The sequence below is a fragment of the Labeo rohita genome, chromosome 14, assembly GCF_022985175.1.
Source record: "Labeo rohita strain BAU-BD-2019 chromosome 14, IGBB_LRoh.1.0, whole genome shotgun sequence".
NCBI classification, from domain to species: domain Eukaryota; kingdom Metazoa; phylum Chordata; class Actinopteri; order Cypriniformes; family Cyprinidae; genus Labeo; species Labeo rohita.
The window spans coordinates 8,236,524-8,256,398 of NC_066882.1; the positions used below are offsets into that span (position 1 = coordinate 8,236,524).

At 35.2% G+C, this 19,875-nt stretch overlaps 2 protein-coding genes across 8 annotated transcripts in view; one reads left to right on the forward strand and one right to left on the reverse strand.

Annotated features, from left to right (window-relative positions):
* The first annotated feature begins 372 nt into the window (after positions 1-372).
* Positions 373-4,386, forward strand: cd40lg (CD40 ligand). Of its 3 annotated transcripts, none has more exons than XM_051127083.1 (5): positions 373-635; positions 2,784-2,918; positions 3,023-3,044; positions 3,238-3,309; positions 3,425-4,386. In XM_051127083.1, exons 1-5 carry the CDS (start codon positions 453-455, stop codon positions 3,811-3,813), a joined length of 801 nt encoding a protein of 266 aa, XP_050983040.1. In that variant the 5' UTR covers positions 373-452; the 3' UTR covers positions 3,814-4,386. The 3 variants fall into 3 exon arrangements, with proteins under 3 accessions (XP_050983040.1, XP_050983041.1, XP_050983038.1); XM_051127084.1 differs by having other exon boundaries at positions 2,787-2,918; positions 3,235-3,309; positions 3,425-4,385; XM_051127081.1 differs by having other exon boundaries at positions 3,235-3,309; positions 3,425-4,383.
* A 1,181-nt stretch (positions 4,387-5,567) lies between these two features.
* The window catches only part of arhgef6 (Rac/Cdc42 guanine nucleotide exchange factor (GEF) 6), a 40,354-nt gene continuing 26,046 nt past the window's right edge, over positions 5,568-19,875 (reverse strand). The window contains exons 12-23 of one of the 5 annotated variants that reach the window (XM_051127073.1): positions 19,419-19,565; positions 18,506-18,592; positions 18,316-18,397; positions 16,470-16,585; positions 16,193-16,372; positions 15,722-15,742; positions 11,336-11,429; positions 11,049-11,159; positions 10,860-10,959; positions 9,524-9,578; positions 9,266-9,431; positions 5,568-9,129 (exon numbers count right to left, since the gene is read on the reverse strand). In XM_051127073.1, coding sequence (XP_050983030.1) covers positions 9,309-9,431; positions 9,524-9,578; positions 10,860-10,959; positions 11,049-11,159; positions 11,336-11,429; positions 15,722-15,742; positions 16,193-16,372; positions 16,470-16,585; positions 18,316-18,397; positions 18,506-18,592; positions 19,419-19,565 — 1,116 coding nt within the window. In that variant the 3' untranslated portion in view covers positions 5,568-9,129; positions 9,266-9,308. Of the gene's footprint in view, positions 9,432-9,523; positions 9,579-10,859; positions 10,960-11,048; positions 11,160-11,335; positions 11,430-15,721; positions 15,743-16,192; positions 16,373-16,469; positions 16,586-18,315; positions 18,398-18,505; positions 18,593-19,418; positions 19,566-19,875 lie in introns of all 5 variants that reach the window. The other 4 variants (XM_051127071.1, XM_051127075.1, XM_051127074.1 and 1 more) reach the window with 4 other exon arrangements.

The following is a 19,875-nucleotide window of genomic DNA, read 5'->3' on the forward strand; positions in this document are numbered from 1 at the left end:
ACCAATAAAGTATTTGAAAGCTTAAGTCCAAATATATATTATTGGACGCCTTTGTGAACTTTTATCTAATGCAATAATATTCTTATCTTTTTGTGGCTTAAGTATTGATATTAGCTTATGTAAATCTATTTCTTTACAAATGCTTGTTCACAAAATCTGCAGAGTGTTTACACTGCAGATTTTGAATCGGCAAAGACAGTGACCTTTGTGCAAAAACTGCGTGACCTCATGGAAACAGGCCTTTCTAGTACCTGGTATGTGAACTCATGGTTATTTACGCCAAATTGCGCACAAACACATACGCCGTAAGTCTCAGCCCATCTCAAAAGGTGACATCTTTCAGGAAGTTGCATTCAAATGAGCTTGCTTGCATTGAGAGCAGCTCTTCAGTACTGCATGGGTGCCACTGGAGTACACGTCTCTTTCTGTCGTCAACTCGTGCTCTCTTCATCATGATAAACACCTTTCACAGTAGCTACAATCCGCCGCCGCCGCCGGTGCCTCCACGGACAGGATACAGAAAACCCCAGCCAGCGGTCAACACGCCTTTAGTCAAGTATTTGTCAGTGATGCTTCTGCTGTTAATGATACTGACCTTCGGTGGCTTCCTCTACCTGTTCCAGAAACTCAACATGGTATGAACTGCTCTTCTCTTAGTAGCTCGTGGCGCTCACGTTTGTATCTACTGCAGGTTACAAAGAATATAATGAAATTATGTGAAATATAAGGTTAAGATGGTACAATTTTTAAACAAAGTCTTGTTTAATAGAAGCTCTTTATTACTTTAATAGAAATTAACAGTTTTTTTTTTAAATGTTCCATATGTTATAGTCTTTTTGCTTGATTTTTTTTTCAGTATGCAACTTAGTATTTTTTGTGGCTAAACAATAATTAATATAGTGTTTTGTGTTCATCAGGATAACTGATTTAAAACTGATTTCACAGAAAATGTATAAAGTGTCTCCATATCAAGTTTACATGTATATTTATATATATAATTGAGAACAATATTTGCTATTTTTATTTATTTATTTTTCTCAGACTAGAGAGAAACAGTTAGACCTAAAAGACAAGGGCCTCACTTGTGTGTTTCCTGGGTTGTGTGGTTTTATGAGAAAGGCAGCATGCTCTGCATCAAAGAAACAAAGCCAACTAAAACCAGCATTTCTGTCTCAAGAGGAAGTTAAAACCAAACTACCCAACAAATTATGCAATCTCACTCTGTGAGTTATATGTCAAAAAAGTGACTCAATAACAATACGCATGATTAGAAGCATCATTTGAAGCATAATTAGTATTATATTTAATTTAAAACATCTTCAAATGAGAAGAACTTTTAAACAAGCAAAAAATGTTTAAGTCTATAAATACATTCTTCTTTTGGCAAACACGGATATGGTTTCATTGTGTATTATGTATCTGTGTGAGTCAAGCAGACAGATCGATGTAACAATCAATGAAGTGTTAGTTTCAGTTGGGCTTTCAAATGTTTCAGTAATGATGAAGATAAAGTGCAAGCTAAAGTGTTATTTCACCAAACAGATGCAAGAATGTAAGTCACGTTTACCAGAATGGGAACTATATTAACAGTACAATTAAGCGCTTTCCATTGTGATCAGTTTCAGGCAGTATGTTGATAAAGCTAAGCATGGTTATTATTAAGATGTACAAATCACTAATATATCCATTTTTATCATATATACATCTGGACCCACTTTATATTAAATGTATTTACATTTAAACGAATCATTCCATACAATGCATGTTTTTTAGATTTGATTTATATTTGAAAATACCATTGTGTAATTACGTAATTAAGTACATAGTATTTAAAGACACCCCATATAAAGTGAGACATATATTTTTAACATACTCCGCCATTTAAAAGTTTGGGATCAGTTTTTGAATGTTTTCTCTTATGCTCATCAAAGTTCCATTTATTTGATCAAGAAATCTGAAAAAAAAAAAAAAGTAATATTATTGCAATTTAAAATCACAGTTTTCTATTTTAATTATATGTTAAAATATAATGTATTTTCAGTGTCACATGATCCTTCAGAAATCATTTTAATATGCTGATTTTTTATCAATGTTGGAAACAGTTGTGCTGCTTAATATTTTTTTTGGAACATGTGATACTTTTTTGGATTCTTAAATGAATAAAAGGTTAAAAAGAACAGCATTTATTCAAAATAGAAATCTTTTGTAGTCCTCACTATCACTTTTTTCCCATTTGACACATTCTTGCTGAATAAAAGTATTAATTTCTTTCAAAGAAAGAAAGAAAGAAATTTACTGACCAATGTATGTTGTTACAAAAGATTTTTATTTTAAATGCTTTGCCTGAAAAATATTAAGCAGCACAACCGTTTCCATCAGTGGTAATAAATCAGCATATTAGAATGATTTCTGAAGAATCATGTGACAGAAGACTGGAATAATGATGCTGGAAATTCAGCTTTGCATCACTGGAATAAATTATATTTTAAAGTATATTTAAAAATAGAAAACCACTATTTTAAATTGTAATAATATTTCACAATATTACTTTTTTTCTGTATTTTTAATCAAATAAATGCAGCCTTGATGAGCAGAAAAGTCTTCTTTACTTTTGAACGGTAGTTGTATACATTTACAAATAACTGACAACATCTTGTCAAACCCCTGTAAAGTCATTAATTCACACTTCGGATTTCTGTGGTCAGATTTTGTTTAGAACTCTGTAAATATTCTTTAAGCATTAAGGTAAACATATTCATAAATATCTTTTCCATTGTCTTCAGCAGCTCCAGGGCAGTTATGATGAAGACATGACTAGCCTACAGAGACTACAGGACTGTGTGGAAAAAAATATGGTAGAAGACTCAATGACAAATTGTGGCAAACTGATGGAAAAATATAAAGCTGTCTTTGCAAAGGTATACATTTATGTCATACATTTAAAATCAAGCATTGTATGAAAATACCATGTACAACTCTATGACTTGATGTATCATTAATATACTTCTACTTCTTTCAAAAGGTTTTACAAGCAAATGAAAAATGTAAGTATTGCCAACCTGGCAACCTTATGAACTCTATCTAAAATAATATGGCACAGTGGGTTAGGATGTTAGTGTTTGCATAAAAATAAATACCTAATATGTTTTTGATTCAAATTTTTAGCAAGCAATTTGGTCCTATTAACGTTGATATGATGTTTTTGTAACCTTACTATTGTGTGTATTTCTCCAGCAGTGTCTAAGTTAACTGGAGGGCCTCATTTTATTGGACCAGCTGCACACATGACTGCCCTGTCTGAGCATAAAGGTAAATGTAATAGAATGTATTAGAATCATTCATTTTGTATTCAACTAAATCATGTAAATGTAAGCCCAGCCATTGTGTGGTGCTAATGGGTTTCCCCTTGTTTTAACACCACCAGATAAGACTTCTGAGTTTTTGAAGACAAACAATCTCCTTTGGGACGAAGACCATTCACTGCTACAGGACGTACGGCTTAGCAGCAAACGGGACATGCTGACCATTCAGTACCCTGGAATGTATTTCATCTATTCCCAGGTCACCTTCTCCAAAAATTCTCCTTCAGTTTCGTTAAAGCAATCCATAAGGATCGTCGTACCCAAGAAACAAGAACCCAAGGAGCTACTCAAATCTTTTTGCAGTTTGAACCCAGACACATCAAATTTGTGTACTGCCTCTCTGGCGGGGGTGTTCCACCTAGAGAAAGAACAACAGATCTATGTTACGGTAGCAAACTCATCCTTGGTGAACCGGGACTCCTGCAGCTTTGGATTATTCAAATTGCGGTAAAGAACACTCTGGAACTGAAGCGGTCAAGGGGCAGATGGATGATATGAGACGGGCAGGGATTGACTGGATCAAGGCACTATAATTAAATGGATAATTATACAGTCGTGGCATCTGAAACTGATCAGCTTCAGGGAAAGTCATCGCACCACCTCTTCTCCTTGACGCCAAACCACAGCCCAAGTTTAGGACAAACGAGGAAGTCACGGGAAATCTTTCTTTCAATTATATTGTTCATTCTAAATACAACCTGATAAGAATACCATGAATGTTTTCAAACCACTATTGTTTGGCGGTGTTTGTATAAAATTATTTATTATTTGCTGCAGTTTTCCTTTTTATGGTTTGCTCTTCTTTTTATAATAATAATAATAATTGAGTTAATAATAAAGATATTTATTTTAGAATAAGCTTGGCAATTCTAATTGATTTTATTTTTTCTAATTTTAAGCACTTTTTAAGAACAGTACAACAACAAAAAACCTATTCCTGCCCACAAGAAAAAAGATGACATTACATATTATAAAAACATGTTTGTAGTGAAAATGCCAAAACAATCTCTTACCAAACAACAAACGCCCAAATTACAAAATATAACTTTAAAAACGTTATAAATCACTCGTTTTTCTAAAGAAACGTTTTGCGACAGCGACACCAGCAGGTGAAGTAAACAGCAGGAGATCACAATATGATTGGATATGACTGCTTATGTTCGGCTGTGATTGGTTCATGCCATAAATCCCGCCTTTTGTGTTTGCGAGCGTTCGCGAATCAGTCTGAACGAGCAATAAAACGGCGCTAATGGGAAGACTAGGTTAAGGCTAACTTGAAAAAGTAAGTAAACAACACACACATTTTGATATAATAACTTTGTTACATCAAATTAAGACTTAAAATGGCATGAAAACATGATCTGTGTGAGTTTTTAGTGAGAAATCAGCTTGGTAAAATTTGAGGTAAATCTCCGTGTCTGTGACCAGTGTTTACCGAGCTTTAATGACTTGAAACGAAAAATTAAAAATTAGTTAAAAGTTAACTGTTAAAAAGAATAGCTGAACATAAGCTCACAAATAAAATATATCGTTTAAATCGTTACTGTCTTGAGTTATTTTGAAATAATGTAAAATGCTTAGAAACACTAACTTGATAAATGTAATATTATTTAGTGTTAATGTAAAAATATTATATATATATATATACACACATACACATATACATATATATACATATATATAAATATAAATACACATACATATATACATATACATATATATATATATATACACACCATCAAAAATTTTTTTGATAGTATAAGTAATGCTTAACCATGTTATATATATATTATGACAAACTGTACCCACAAAGTATTCCCCAAGACCTCCAGTATTTTTAATATTATTACCAATGTTTCCAATTGGTCATGCGTTGTGTAAGTGTTTCCTAACATAGTAGATTGGGCGAAGCTCTATTCTTAAAGTTTGGAAACTACTGTGTAGGAAGAGGTCGAAAAGAAAAAGGCATAAGCCTACCAGTTCTGTTTTTAACTTCAATTTGATTACACAGCCCTGAAGTGACTACTGCTGTGCCTATTTTACAGCATTCCATCCTCCTCCATGGAAACAGTGAGTTTTAGGTGAGAAACGCGTGCTCATTTGAGCCACGCGGATGCCCTTTTCTTACAGGAAGTTGTCAGCCTACTACACTTACTCCAGCCTGTACGTTTACTCCATTTAAAAATGAACACACCAGATCGAAAATGTGTGCTACCTTTATATTTAACAAGGTGGAATTTCCTCATATGTGTAATAAAATCAAACGTATAGCTTATTAACATGATGTTATTTTATTAAAACAATTCCTTATTGAAATGAGGACAAAATAAAAACACAAGCACTAGGGAGAAAAAAAAACACAAATTATATATATATATAGCATTTATATTGCATAGATCAGCTCCGCAAAAATAAAACTTGTGTTCTGCAGACATGGGCACTTTTAAGAGGAAACTGACGTGAACATTCATCAACCATCGTTTATGATCTCCTGAAAGTGCTCATTTTTTCCTGACACATTCATGACATGACAAAGTGAATTTCCTTTTCAGTGAGATCAGTAGCCAACTTAAGCAAACAGCATGTATTACCTACTGATCACTTCAATCTCTTCCACATTACACACACATAAACAGGCCATCAGAAATGTCACCACTACAGATGTCAAAATTTCAGGCCGATATTTTAAAACTTCAGGAGTTTCTTAATAACAACAACAGCAACAATACAATCAGGGTTAACACTTTAAAATAATATTTAAGGCTATGTGTAACACATGGCATGCAAGGTTAATTGCTGGAAAAACAAACACACACACAAACATGAAACAGATTTACACACAGTACCACAGTAACAGCATTACATTTGTGCACCTCAGAGCACATCTTATTGCCTAATCGGAAGAATATATATTATACAGTATACTCCTTCCAAGAGAGAAAACCGGCTCTTGCACAGCAATTGTAACAACAAACCAGTCGCATATTGCATTGAATTGCCACAGCAATGCTCCGGAGGTGTCTGCTGGTGGGTTTAAAAAGATAAAAGAAAAACTCCCCACCCAAGTTTTGCTCATCTTTACAGCTCTTTGCATGCATTGCTTCACTGCTTAAGATAGAGATCACCTCTCCAATCCGCAGCAAATGAAAAGATTAGTCACGGTTATGATCGGTAATGATTAGGACTCCAGACACAGTGTCATTTGTGTAATTGTTGGTGTAATTTGTTACAGTTAAAATGGCAAAAACAAATATACCACGTGTGCATGGCAGAATACAAATGAGTAAGAAAATGCACCTCCACTCTAATGCCATATTAAATTCAACGTGAATGAAAACGAGGCTCCGATGGATAGTCGTAGTGTCTTTAGCTAGATCACGTCATTTTCGCAACTCAACTTTCAAGACTACTGTCTACTGAGTTTCTTCAGAATGACGTTTTGTCAGCAGAACTATCGGTATGTTGCTAAACTACAGTACCATCCACTAAACGCATCCATCACAACCTCGTTTTCAGGTTCTCAGAATTGCGAGATATAAACTCCAAAGTGTGAAGAAAAAAAACTCAGCATTGTGAGATTTAAATTCTGACTTCATAACAAAATTGCATGTTATTAAGTGAGAATTGTGAGATAAAATCTTGCAGTTCTGAGAAAATATCAGTCTTTTTTCTCTTCGTAATTGGACTTCACAACTCGCAATTGTGGGAAATGTCGGAATTGCGAGAAAAAAAGTCTGAATCGCTAGATATAAACTCACAATTGCGAGAGTAGTAGTAAGTCCGAATTGCGGGATACAAAGCAATTCTGACTTCTTTCTTCATAACTTGAAATTGTGGGTTTTTATCATTTCTGAGGAAAAAAGGTCAGAATTGCGAGTTTGTATCTTATAACTCTGAGAAAAAAAGTCAGAATTATGAGATACTAACTCGCAATTGCGAGAAAAGAGTTTATATCCCACAATTCTGACTCCATAACCTACAATTGCAGGTTTATATCTCACAATCCTGAGAAAAAAAGGTCAGAATTGCAAGAAACAAAGTCAGAACTACGAAAAAAAAGTAAGAATTGCGAGAAACAAAGAATTATGAGATATAAACTCACGATTGTAAGGAAAAAATGTGTTTATATTCCACATTTCTGACTTTTTAACTCACAATTGCAGATTCTGAGGAAAACAGATAAGAATTGCGAGTTTGTATCATGTAATTCAGAGAAAATAGTCAAAATTATGATACAAACTCGCAATTGCAAGAAAAAAAGTCAGAATTCCGAGTTTATATCCTGCAATTCTGACTTCATAACTTACAATTGTGAGTTTATATCTCACGTTGCAAGACACAAAGTCAGAATTTCGAAATATAAGCTCACAATTGCGAGAAAAGAAGATGAGAATTGCGAGTTTATATTCCAATTTATATATCGCTATTCTACAAGGTCAGAATTGCGAGTTTGTATCATGTAATTCTGAGAAAAAAGCCCAGAATTGTTAGAGAAAAAGGCGCAATGCCTTTAATTTTTTAAATCGGTGGCAGAAACTGGCTTCCGTATATTGCTGATGGGGAGCAGTTTGCTAAAAAAATAAATAAAATAGAATTGGGTTCTAACCACATTTGTTTCTCACTACAATACGAGTCTCCAAGGTATGTAAGTGAGGAACAAACATCAGTGCCTAAAGTACCGTATGTCTCTACGTACACTTGGTTTCGAGTCCTAAAAGGGCTCCTAGTACCAAATCCATAAACATACTGGATTTTTTTTTGGTTTAAGATATAGTTTCAAGCCTCTGAAAAAGGAGGATGAAATGTCCTACTGTATTTTTGTTATTATTAAAAAAAGTTTACATGGTTCCTTTTGCCATAATATCTATGATATATACATATTTATATTGTATATATGATATACATACATTATATGATGTATCGTATTAGTATAGTATTATAAACTTGACTATTTCTGACAACTATATCCCTGATAGATTTAAACTAGTGATGATTATCAGAAGCATGATTATGTGATATTATAATGGCTGTTTTAAAAATACTTTGTACCCATGCTGATGTGAGTGACGGTCCGGGTAACACGCGTTTGGAATAAACTGAATCTAAACCTACAGTCCAATGACGCATTACAGGCGTCAAATTCAAAGCCTTCAAACTAAAAGGAAAAACAAAACTCATTTCAAGATGGCAAGTAGGGCATCTCATGTCAATCAGGTGCAAACCACACATCTCAATCTTGTTCATTTGTGACCTAAAAGCTACCTCAAGCAACCGTTTTCACATTTTAAAAGCAGAAATAGGTCTAAAAAGAGCAATACTTGTGGATACAGTGGAGTCCTGCCATGTTCAACCACAAATATCTTCTCTTACGCCATTAACAGAATATTTTCACGTGTACAATAGTGGCTTGAGTTGGAATGCTGTTCATGGGCTGAATGTCATTGAATTTCTTTTGTCCATGACCAGTAACAGTCATAAAGTGAGGCAGATATTTGTTCAAGAGATTCCACCATCTTTTCTCTGATGCTTCTTCTTGGAGTGCTTGAGTGAACCGGAACGAAAAATGGCCAGGACTCCCGACAGTTATCTGAAGTTTTCCAAATCACAAAATACTTAAGCAGTTCACTTGGTCTTCTAGAACAGTTGCCATTTTGTTCTCAGAATGTCACACCACAGGAGCGTGAAGCAAACCGCACAGTGATATTCTTCAGAATGGCGAGAAAAACAGTCACTAATCACAGAGTTGATCTTCTCATCGCACCTCGTCCTTAAAAAACATTTGATGAGAAATGGCTGAAAATCCCCAGCACGGTGACTTTCAAAAAGCAATGTTCAGTGTGTAATGTGATGGAAAAACACATAGAAACACATTTGTGAGGACACACAGACACAGAAACACATACATGCGGCTGGCAAAGGGAAACAGGCGAGTGTCCAGAGTGTTCTTTAGTGACCTCCTTCATCCCAGGAACAGTCATTCTTTTGCTTGGCCAACTTTCTGACTACACGCTCCAGCTCCTTACGGGACTTCTGCTCCTCTTCCAGACACTGCTTCATCCATTTATTCTCCTACATTCGCAAACACACGGCATCAGGAGATTATGCAGTAACGTCTGTTATAGCTTAGGACAACGAAAGGTTACAATAATGCAAAAGCTTACCTTTTTTAATTCATGGACTTCATCTTTTAGAGCATAAACAGCATCAACAAGACTTCTGCGTGACAATAAAATTAAAATATTATTTAAAATATTCAAAAGGAAAACAAAGCATTACAAGGTGCAACTGTAATAATCAAAAGTTAAGACCTGAGTTGATATTGAAAAACCTTTTAAGATTTAAAAATAAACATTAAGATGCAAAATGAAGAAATATTTAGGATTCAGCACTATTTCTGTCACTAATAAAAAAGAAAAAGAAAAAGAAAAAGAAACATTTACAATTCAGTCAAGTCACTAATCCAAAAACACAAACAAAAAATGGAAATAAATATTTATGATTCTGCACCATTTCTAGGTCACTAATAAAAAATAAAAAATAAAAAGTAATTGCAATTGTGCACTATTTCTAGATCATTAATAAAAAAAACAAAGTAAGAAATATTTACAATTCTACAGTATTTCTACAGTGACACAGTAAGTCACTAATCCAAAAAAACATTTTTATAAACATTTTTTTAAAAAAATATTTACAATTCTGCACAATTTCTAGGTCACTCATTCAAAAAAGTAAAATAACAATAAAAATTTAAAAAGAAAGAAATATAAACCACTAATTAAAAAAAAAAAAAGAACAGTAAGAAATATGAACAATTTTACTGTGTTTCTAAGTCACTAATCATAAAAAAATGGAAATAAATATTTACTAATTTGCACAATTTCTAGGTCACTAACTTAAAAAAATAAAAATAAAAAAATATATAAAAAAGAAATATTTATGATTCTGCACTATTTCTTGGTCACTACTAAAAAATTTTAATAAAAAAAAACATACAAGATACATTTTACAAAAGAAAGAAAGAAATATTTACAATTCTACAGTATTTCTACAGTGACAACAGTAAGTCACTAATCCAAAAAAACCTAATTTTTTAAAACAATTTTTTAAAAAAATATTTACAATTCTGCACAATTTCTAGGCCACTAATTCAAAAATTAATTAATACAATTAATAAAAAAGAAATATTTACTGTAATTAAATAATTATAGTAATTAATAAATAATTAATTAATTAGAAAGGAAAGAAATATTTACAAATCTGCACTATTTTAGATCACTAATAAAAAAAGAAAGAAATAGTTACAATTTTGCATTATTTCTAGGTCATTAATCAAAAGACACATTTAAAAAATGTAAGAAATATTTACAATTCTGCAGTATTTATTAGTCACCAAAAAAAAAAAGGAAAAAAAGCTTTATATAAATAAATAAAATACAACAAATATTTTCCTAAATGGACTCAATGCTAAACATCAAGTAATTCTGATATCAAACATACTTCTCCTCAATGATCGTCTGGCCATTGCTCTTGATCTCCTCAACAATAATCTTCTCTTCTTCTGGAAGCAGGACCTGAGGGATGCACTCCTTACGAACAGCTGTGCAAACAAATAAAATCCTCCAATTAAATTACACTATTAAACTATATTAGCAATATATTTCCATTATTAAAAATTCAGTAGCTTACAGTACAAATGAGAGGCAGGTCTACCTGTGGTGGATTGGTGGAGACTGGCTCCGGTGCAGTAGGCCTCAATCACTTTAAGTATCTGAGCATCCTCCTCTAGAGCTGCTGTGCCTATACATCACAAAAATACATTTTAATTTCTATTTGTTTATACATGCAAAAATAGAAGTTGGCAAAGCTTGCTTGTTTGTTCAAACTCCCACAATTCCACCACTACAGGGATTATTTGTGCAAGATATTAGTTTTGGGAATTAAATGAATTTTATTTATCATTTTAATATACCTACTTTTTCTAAGCAGGAACTCATCATCTGATGGTTTTCTCTCCGTTTTTCTCTTTGGGAGGAACTTGGGTCTGGGTCTGGGGCTTTTACTAGAGTCCTGAGAAAACAATCCGGTGTTAATGAAGTAACAGCATCTGCTGAGCTCTAAATAAAACCACAAAACCACAACTAGCGGACCTTAATTTGCACTCAAATAAGAAATTAAATCATTAAACGCTAGCTTACATAAGTTTTGACGCCATTCAGGATAATTTAAAAGCAAATTATCAGGGACTCATGAATGAAAACAATTTGCAGATGAGAGACCCTTGTCTGTTAGTGAACTAATTATTTCAGTCTGAGTCATTTGTTGACTTTGTTACAGCTGTGTCACAGGGCCAGCGCCGCCTTTTTCTTAAATGCTAACACCGCGGAGTGAGTCATCTAAATTAGACTCCTCCAGAACGAGAGCTTTATTGAATCAAGTTATATTAACAAATTTCTGTGCATTTTTAAAAGGACAATTTATTTAAAAACTAACCATGGCAGACAACTTTATTAAATTAGCAGTAAACACCTTAGATAGAACATTTGTGCTAATGGATATGTAAGGACTTAAAAAAATGAGAATAAAAATGAAATGCGCACATGTACACTTGGCATCCTTCATGCTGAGTGGCGTTTTCAATTTGTATGTTTTACTCATGACATCAAACCGAAAGTAAACGGTGGAAATTACTAAAGTTAAGCATGCACACGTTCACAGTTTACAGAAACGTTCATCACTATTGAATTGCTCATTCACGAAATGAATGTATAATATTATCTGAATCAATATGAAATTAAGTGAAAGCGCAAATATTAGCTCACTGATTTACAATATCATAGCCCTGAGATATAAAAAAAGAACGAAGGACGTCTTGGTCTCTCGAATAATTCTCCAGGTTTGTTAAGACTAACCCTAGAAAATCTTTAGCTTGGAAAATGACGTGAAAACGAGCGGAAAGACCCGGCTTATGAGAAGTCCTCTTCGTTTTTAAACAACAAACTTGCCATTATGCTACGTGGTAGCTGTTGCTCAGAATACCGGGACATAAAACAGAGAGTCGTGAAAGGGAAAATAATATTCCTCATGGTGACGTAAGCGGCACCCTTATGCCTCACCCTAACTAGGCACTATGAGTCATTTTGCCATTTCTATGAACAGCTACATGGCAGATACTGACTCTCTTGATCATCTAAATTTAGCTTACCTGTAGACAATGTTCTTTGCATAGATACAAAATTATCTTCTGACTTGTGCAAATGTTAACCCCTGCTATCAGAGAAAGAGTTTCTTGAATTGCCATATGTGTTGGAGGCAATAAAATGTACAGGCTTAAGTACATTTTTTATTGACATGGTGAGAGTGTTCTAACATTTCAGTAACTGTGGCAACAGCTAGCATATGCCTTAATCCCTTCAGGATCTCTTGAGATAGTCTGCAAGACAATTCACTATCCTGGTTATTTATTTTCTCCCTGGAACACTGCTGCAGGTTATTAGACTTTCGACAAATATAGAACCAATTACTGTGGTTAAGTATTTCCAATATGAGAAAATCTCTACCTAATGCTCTTGAGATCTTCAATTGATTTATATTTAATAACAAATCTAGTTTGTTTCTAATCTAGAAATTAAATACTGAAATATCTCCCTCACAATATGATTTATACGAGTGCCACATCTTAAATGTGACCCTGGACCACAAAACATAAGGGTCACAATAATAAGTATAAGCTCTCCATTGATGCATGGTACGTTAGTATAACTATTTGAAAATCTGGAATCTAAGGGTGAAAAAATAAAAAATAAAAAACATCAAAATATTGAGAAAATTTACTTTAAAGTTGTCCAAATGAAGTTCTTAGCAATGCATATTACTGCTAAAAATACTTATGGTAGGAAATTCACAAAATATCTTCATGGAACATGATCTTTACTTAAAATCCTAATGATTTTTGGCATAAAAGAAAAATCGATAATTTTAACCCATACAATGTATTGTTAGCTACTGCTACCAATATCCTCTGTGCTACTTTTATGCATTTTTTGGTCTGTGTGGTAAAAAAAGTACACCTATCATTCATCGACCTCAAATATGACTTTTCATCTGAAAGATGTATGTAGTAGCAACTTTACATGGCCGCTCAATCTAATGATAACAGAAAAATGTGCGCTATTGAAGTGTCTTCGCGGAGAGTGGAAACTTAACTGTAGCACATGCGCTCACTGCATGACAGATAGAGGCGCCGGTGTGGTCCCTTGCTCTTAAAATACTCTGTCATTTTTGGTTATACAGATAAGACTGTTTCTCTGTGTGCACTCAGGATAACAACAAAACGTTGTGCTTTTGTAAAATAATGAAAGCAAACAGGATGCGCTTTTTGCTGTCTTGGTCTCTGTGAACTTGAGCGCGAAACTTAGAAACTCAGTGTAAACTTGCCTTACAGATAGAGCTGGGCGATAATTCGATAACAATAATTATCGCGATATAATTTTCCTCGATAAAAGAGTTCGATAAATGTTCGTTATCATTTTTATGTGCCAAAAGCGGAACGAAACAGCGTGACTTATTTGAATCGCGCCACACGGACCGTTTATCCGCGCTGCCCAAGCTCACTAGAGAAGATCCAATTCGAAATAACGAACTTGAGCGTGCAAAAGACACGATATGTGAACGGTTCCGTCACTCGAACACTAAACAGTGTGTGAGATTCAGTGTAAAACACTTGAATTCAGCGATGAACACAAATGACTCTGTGATTCAAACTAGTTTAAAGCTGTGTGCAGCGAGACAGACGGCTTTTCGATCTGCACATCACCATCATTTACCATGGATTTACTGTAGTAACACTCACTGCACCAAGGTATTGTGACAGCAATGTGGGATATTCACACTGAATTTGATTACAGGAGTAATGGTATATAATTATAGTATGTATGTATTTGTGATTAAGCTATAGCATGTGTGCTTTTATACTGAAAGTTTTTAGACTACCGTTTTTCATACAAAAATGCTACCTATAAAACCATGTAGTTATATTTTTACCACGGTATTGAGGTACCATTATGTGTTGTTTTAACTGTGTTTATCATGATTTAAAATGTATGCTTGCTACTATGGGAGACCAGTGCTTATTTAAAAAAAAAAAAAAGGAAACAAAAAATTCCAAATTGGCCAAGGAAATTGAAATCGCTGCATCTCTACTAACATGTACTAACATGAGGCGTTTTCCTTGATGCATTTTTTCAAACATTACGGCCAAAAAAGTAATTTTGTATATTTTTATTATCGGAGAGATGGCTAAATTGACCATTTTCTATTGCTTTCTATAAAACACCATTATTAGTAGCTTTTATGGGTGCAGATTTATCACAAATTTAATACATACTCGCTGTGTGCGTACATTGCATAATGAAAACTCTTTCTACCATGAGAGCAACTGAAGCAAGTACCACCAAATGGAAAGCAGGTCTGCTACCACGCTTGTCGAGAGCAAGCAGCATGAAATGAGTAAAGAGCCGTTTGCAGAAGAACCGTTCTTGCATTTTGAAACAGATGGACAGAAAGTAGCAATGAAACATCCAGGGCTTTTGAGAAATTTTTTAAATTGAATCTTGTGGTTCCAACAGCACGGAAGCAGAAGGAATAACCATACAAAAAGACGTATATATATATATCTAGGGAATGTTAATTCAGACCAGTAATTACAAAAAAGCATGTAATAGATTAAAACAAGCAATACATTGACTTCTAAGGACAATTTTGCCAATTCACTGCTTTGTCTGCCACAATAATGTTAAATCTTTGTGACTTTTCTCAACAAATATTAATATGATATACAATTCATTTGTTTTAACTAAATTGATAATTAACTAAATTGACTAATTTGATAGCTTAACATTTCTATATACTGTATGCATGTGTACACTTTTGTTTTTTTGGGTGGATAAGTATGAACACATCTTTGTAAGCATCACAGCAGTTTTTTTTTTCATGCAGGAAAAGGGTTGGTTGGGTTTGTGGGTATACTGATTAAAGACAGTGAGCTTTGAAGGTTGAGAAGCAGGATATGATTCAGTACACATCGTTTGCTGCCTGCCAACATTTTGCTGTTGTATCTGAACTCCCTACTAATAAATATAAATAAAAACAACATAGCAAGGATATAAATAAATGCATCTTAAGTAAAGATCATTGCAGAGGGAGAACATACAACTGCAAACAATACCGGAAATGGGCGGCTCTCCACAGAATTAAAGAGAAATGACAGATAAGCATGGATCCAGCGTGCAACACCGGTGCTAGCCAAGCACACAGATACGGACACACACACATACTCAAACAAGACACACGTCTACTCTTACCTTCAGGATATAAGACATCCTCTAAAGAAGCAGAAAATGGAGAGAGAATGAAGATGTGTATGAGAATAAAAGAACAGCCTGATAGGAATATGATGGAAAGATCAGTGAGAGGTGAACATTAATTGTTGCAGAGAAGATTTCACATGCATTTCATGAGCCGTAGAGCGTTGCTAACACCCTTGGCACAATCTTGAAGAGATGCCATGCACATTAATAAAATGTTTGAGTGGGCTTTGGATAGTGTTAGCTAATCTTCAGCTCAAAGACCACAAAATATTCCACTTAAATCTGAGATAGCATCAACACCTCCACCGCAACTTGCGGTCAAGACAGTGAAGGTGGCTGCTGGCTGAAAAACTCAACACTCAGAGTAGCTCTGTGCATCGGTTTCCTGTTAGGACCACCAAGAATGCACAGAGGGTAAATTACGCTCCCACTCAACATCTTATGACTGTTTTCCAGAAAGCATACCTCTTTATAACCTAGCGCAGCGGAGGGCTTGAGGGGCGGAGCGGGTCTCAGACAGCTTAGGGACCATGGCTTGGTGATCTTGGGGGGTTCGAGAGGACCTCGGTTAGCCACAGCAGTACCGAAACTGTGCAAGTGGTGGGACGATGTGCCAGTCATGGTTGTAGGCTTACCCTCAACATTCTGCTCATGCAAAACACACAAGAAAATAATGATTCACCTGTAGATGGTCATCGTACTGAGAAAGAAGACGCAAAAAAAAAAAAAAAAAAGTTGTTACCTTCAATATTGTTCCAACTGGGCTCCCTTCCTTGGTGTAAGCATGAAGATGCTCTAACCACTCCAGCTGCTCCTGTGCACTGCTGCAGAACACCATGGTGCGATCTATCGTCCCCCCTAAAAACACAAACAAAACCTCGTCAGCAAAATGGAAGACATAACAACAAGACTGCAACTGCTCAACAAATTTTCAAGCATGCGTTTCTTACCGTTACAAGTTTTGTTTGGAAATTTAATTGAAGAAAAACAAAACAAAACCAAACAACACCAGGTTTCTCAAAAACCTTTATGCTGTTTTAAAGGTGATATATCACCTTTTTCCGTGTTTAAGTGCTATAATCTGATTCCCGGTGCATCTACCAACTCAGAAAAAGTGAAAAAGGACTACCCACTAACTTTATTTTGGTGAGCCTTTTTCTGCAAGCATGTAAAAAAACAGAGCATCAGATTTCACTCCCCCAGTGATGTGCTAAGAGGATCTTATTATAATGTTACCACCTCTTATTGTGCAAGTTTCCACCCATGGCGCTGTCATTTTGTTTTCACAAGTGGCAAGGGTGCACCAGTTCTAATGCCATGGCGAAAGTTTCAGCAAAGCATGCAAACTGTTCTGTCTTTGGCTGCACAGACGAGCACAGAACACCATTTAGAGTCCCAATCTCCGAGTAAACAAGAGAGCTGTGGATTTGTGGATTGATTTACTTACTGTATATTACACTGCTGCCACACAGATCAACATAAACAAGTGATTTCTTTCCCAGTTGTTTACCTTCACAGACATAACCAACTGTTTTTGTAACTCCTGTGTGTCTTTAACAAACTTCTGTTTATTTGAGTTTAAGCGCAAGAAGACATGAAAGAGAGCTTAGTTTAGTACTCACATGCTGTGAGAGAGCCACTTTCTGTGCGAGTGCTTATGTGTGCGCTCAGAAAATCATATATCAGAAGTTTAAACTAATATGGTTTAAAACGCATCATTTTAGCACGATACACATGATAATCAAAACCAAACAGATGTTTTTAGCAGAGTACCTGAGGTATGAGCTGTAAAGGCGCAGATGCATGGCACATGCTTTACAGATATGTCTGTGATTGGCTACAATGATCATTGCTTCAAAAGCCTGTTGTAAATAAACATCTTTCACGCTCTTACACAGATACACACAGGAGCGTGTGAAAACCGTGTCTATCAGCGGATCAGTCTATGAGCAGATATATTAAAGGGGTCATCGGATGCCCATTTTCCACAAGTTGATATGATCCTTTAGGTTCTTAATGAAAAGTCTATAATATACTTTGGTTAAAAATTATCAATGGTAGTGTAAAACAAATGACGACCACTATGTTCATTATTACATCCAGCAACACAACACCTCAATCGCTCAATCGGAGATATTCTTGTCTAACTTACATCCCTGCTCTGCATCGAAACAATGGAGGTCAGACTATTACAGCTGGTCTGAGGTAAGACGCTCATGTCAATCAACTATCGTGGGAGCGGCCTCTGTCAGTGTGACTTGGAACATGGTGCCTAAGTCACATGGACTACTTTTAAAGTGCTTTATTTTGTCCTTTCTGGATCTTGGCAGATGTGGTCTTTATGAACTATGTAAAACACCTGGGTGAAATGCCTTGCTTTGTGTTCCACAGGGTGGAAATGGTGACAGTTTTCATTTTTGGGTAAACTATTCCTTTAATAAATCACCTGTACATGTTCTCTACTTGTTAGGTTAAATTCTACTGCTGCCTGCTGCTACAAAAAGCTCAAGATACTAGCAGCTTTGAAAAAAGCAGCATTAATGACACCGTCAAGTGTACATTATTCAGTGACCTCTCAAAAAACAAACCTGTGATCTCAAAAGCATAATGGCCTGTCTCTGCATCCTCTGGCTGTTTGGTTACTGTGGTTCCAGTCAGTGGAAGACGTCCCTATGAGACGAGAGTGTGACACAAATGAGAGCACTGAAGCTGACACTTTTTCATAAATAACACATGCTCATTGTCAAGTACCTAGAAAAACATATGGAAAAAACTCACCTGGTAAATGAAACCACTCATTCGTGGGCTGGCAGACAGCATGACTACCACATTGGGAAAAAGCATGAAGTATCGCTCTTCCTTTTCCTACAAAAAAGCACATCTGCACATTATTTTAAATTCATACTTTTGCGAAAAATGATATGAAATACCACTAAATAATCACATTGTTCATGGCACAGATGCAGGTGTATGGCATTACAGCACACCCTTACAAACACAAACACCAAATGTCTTCACTAACACACTGTTTTGGATTGGTGCACAGCTTTTTTTTTGCTACATTAATTACTCACGATCAACAAACATCATACCTTATTTCTAGCAAACCAAGAAAAATTTCAGCTAAGCAAAAGAGAAAAAGAGAAAGGGAATACATTGAACAGAAATGGCGGGAAATCACTCCGAAAGAATTTAGCAATATAATACCTTCATCAACCTACTATTTTTCCTTCAGTTAACCCCCTACTGATGTTATTAGGGGCTCTATCAGCCCCTCACACCACACTTTCCATTAAGGTCAACAGATTCAGAGGGGGGCTGAGGTTTAAGTTGAAAACACATTCAGTGACCACAGATGCAAAACTTTGCAGGGGTATTCGAGCTGTTGACACTTAAACATTTTCCATTCGTTGTCCAAAACAATTCACAAAAACAAAACAAATGAATCTGTGGTTCTGGCTGTTGTTTAAAAAGCCCTGATCAGTACTTCTAGATAAAATAACCTTGTTCTGCACAACATTTCAACTTATAATCATTCTAGCCACATCATACTATTTTAACACTGTACTAACATCTAACGTGCATTTTGCACAAAATAAACAGCGATGCAACCACACATATGTGAAAGCAACATTTCAAGCCGAGTTTAGCTGCCACACTGTTACTTCCTGGTTGTCACCCCCCTCCTCACCTCATTCGAGCTGCTCTGGACGTGGACCTGTGACATGTAGACCACCTGACCCAGGGACTTCATGCTGTCGCCCTCCCAGCTCCGCACTGGCTCTGACAAGATCTGCAACTCCAGGTTCTTTCTTTTTCGTAGATCTTGACACTGAGTCTGAAATACACAAACAAATCATCTTGGTAAAACAAGAATTAGACACTTAATCATTTAATGTGTTTCATAGTATGAGTCAGTGTAAAGACAAACCAATGACACATAATGATTCAAAGCAATATCGCATTATACTTAAGAATCGAGACTGATTCATACCAGGTCTAAAACGGGTTACAAGCTGCGAACATAGTCACCAAAGTATAAAACATTTACAAAATGTTCTTAATTCTCTGAAATGTTTGTCATTCAGAATACATACACACAAAATTTTTTGTTTGTTTGTTTGTTTTTTAAAGACTCTTATTTACAG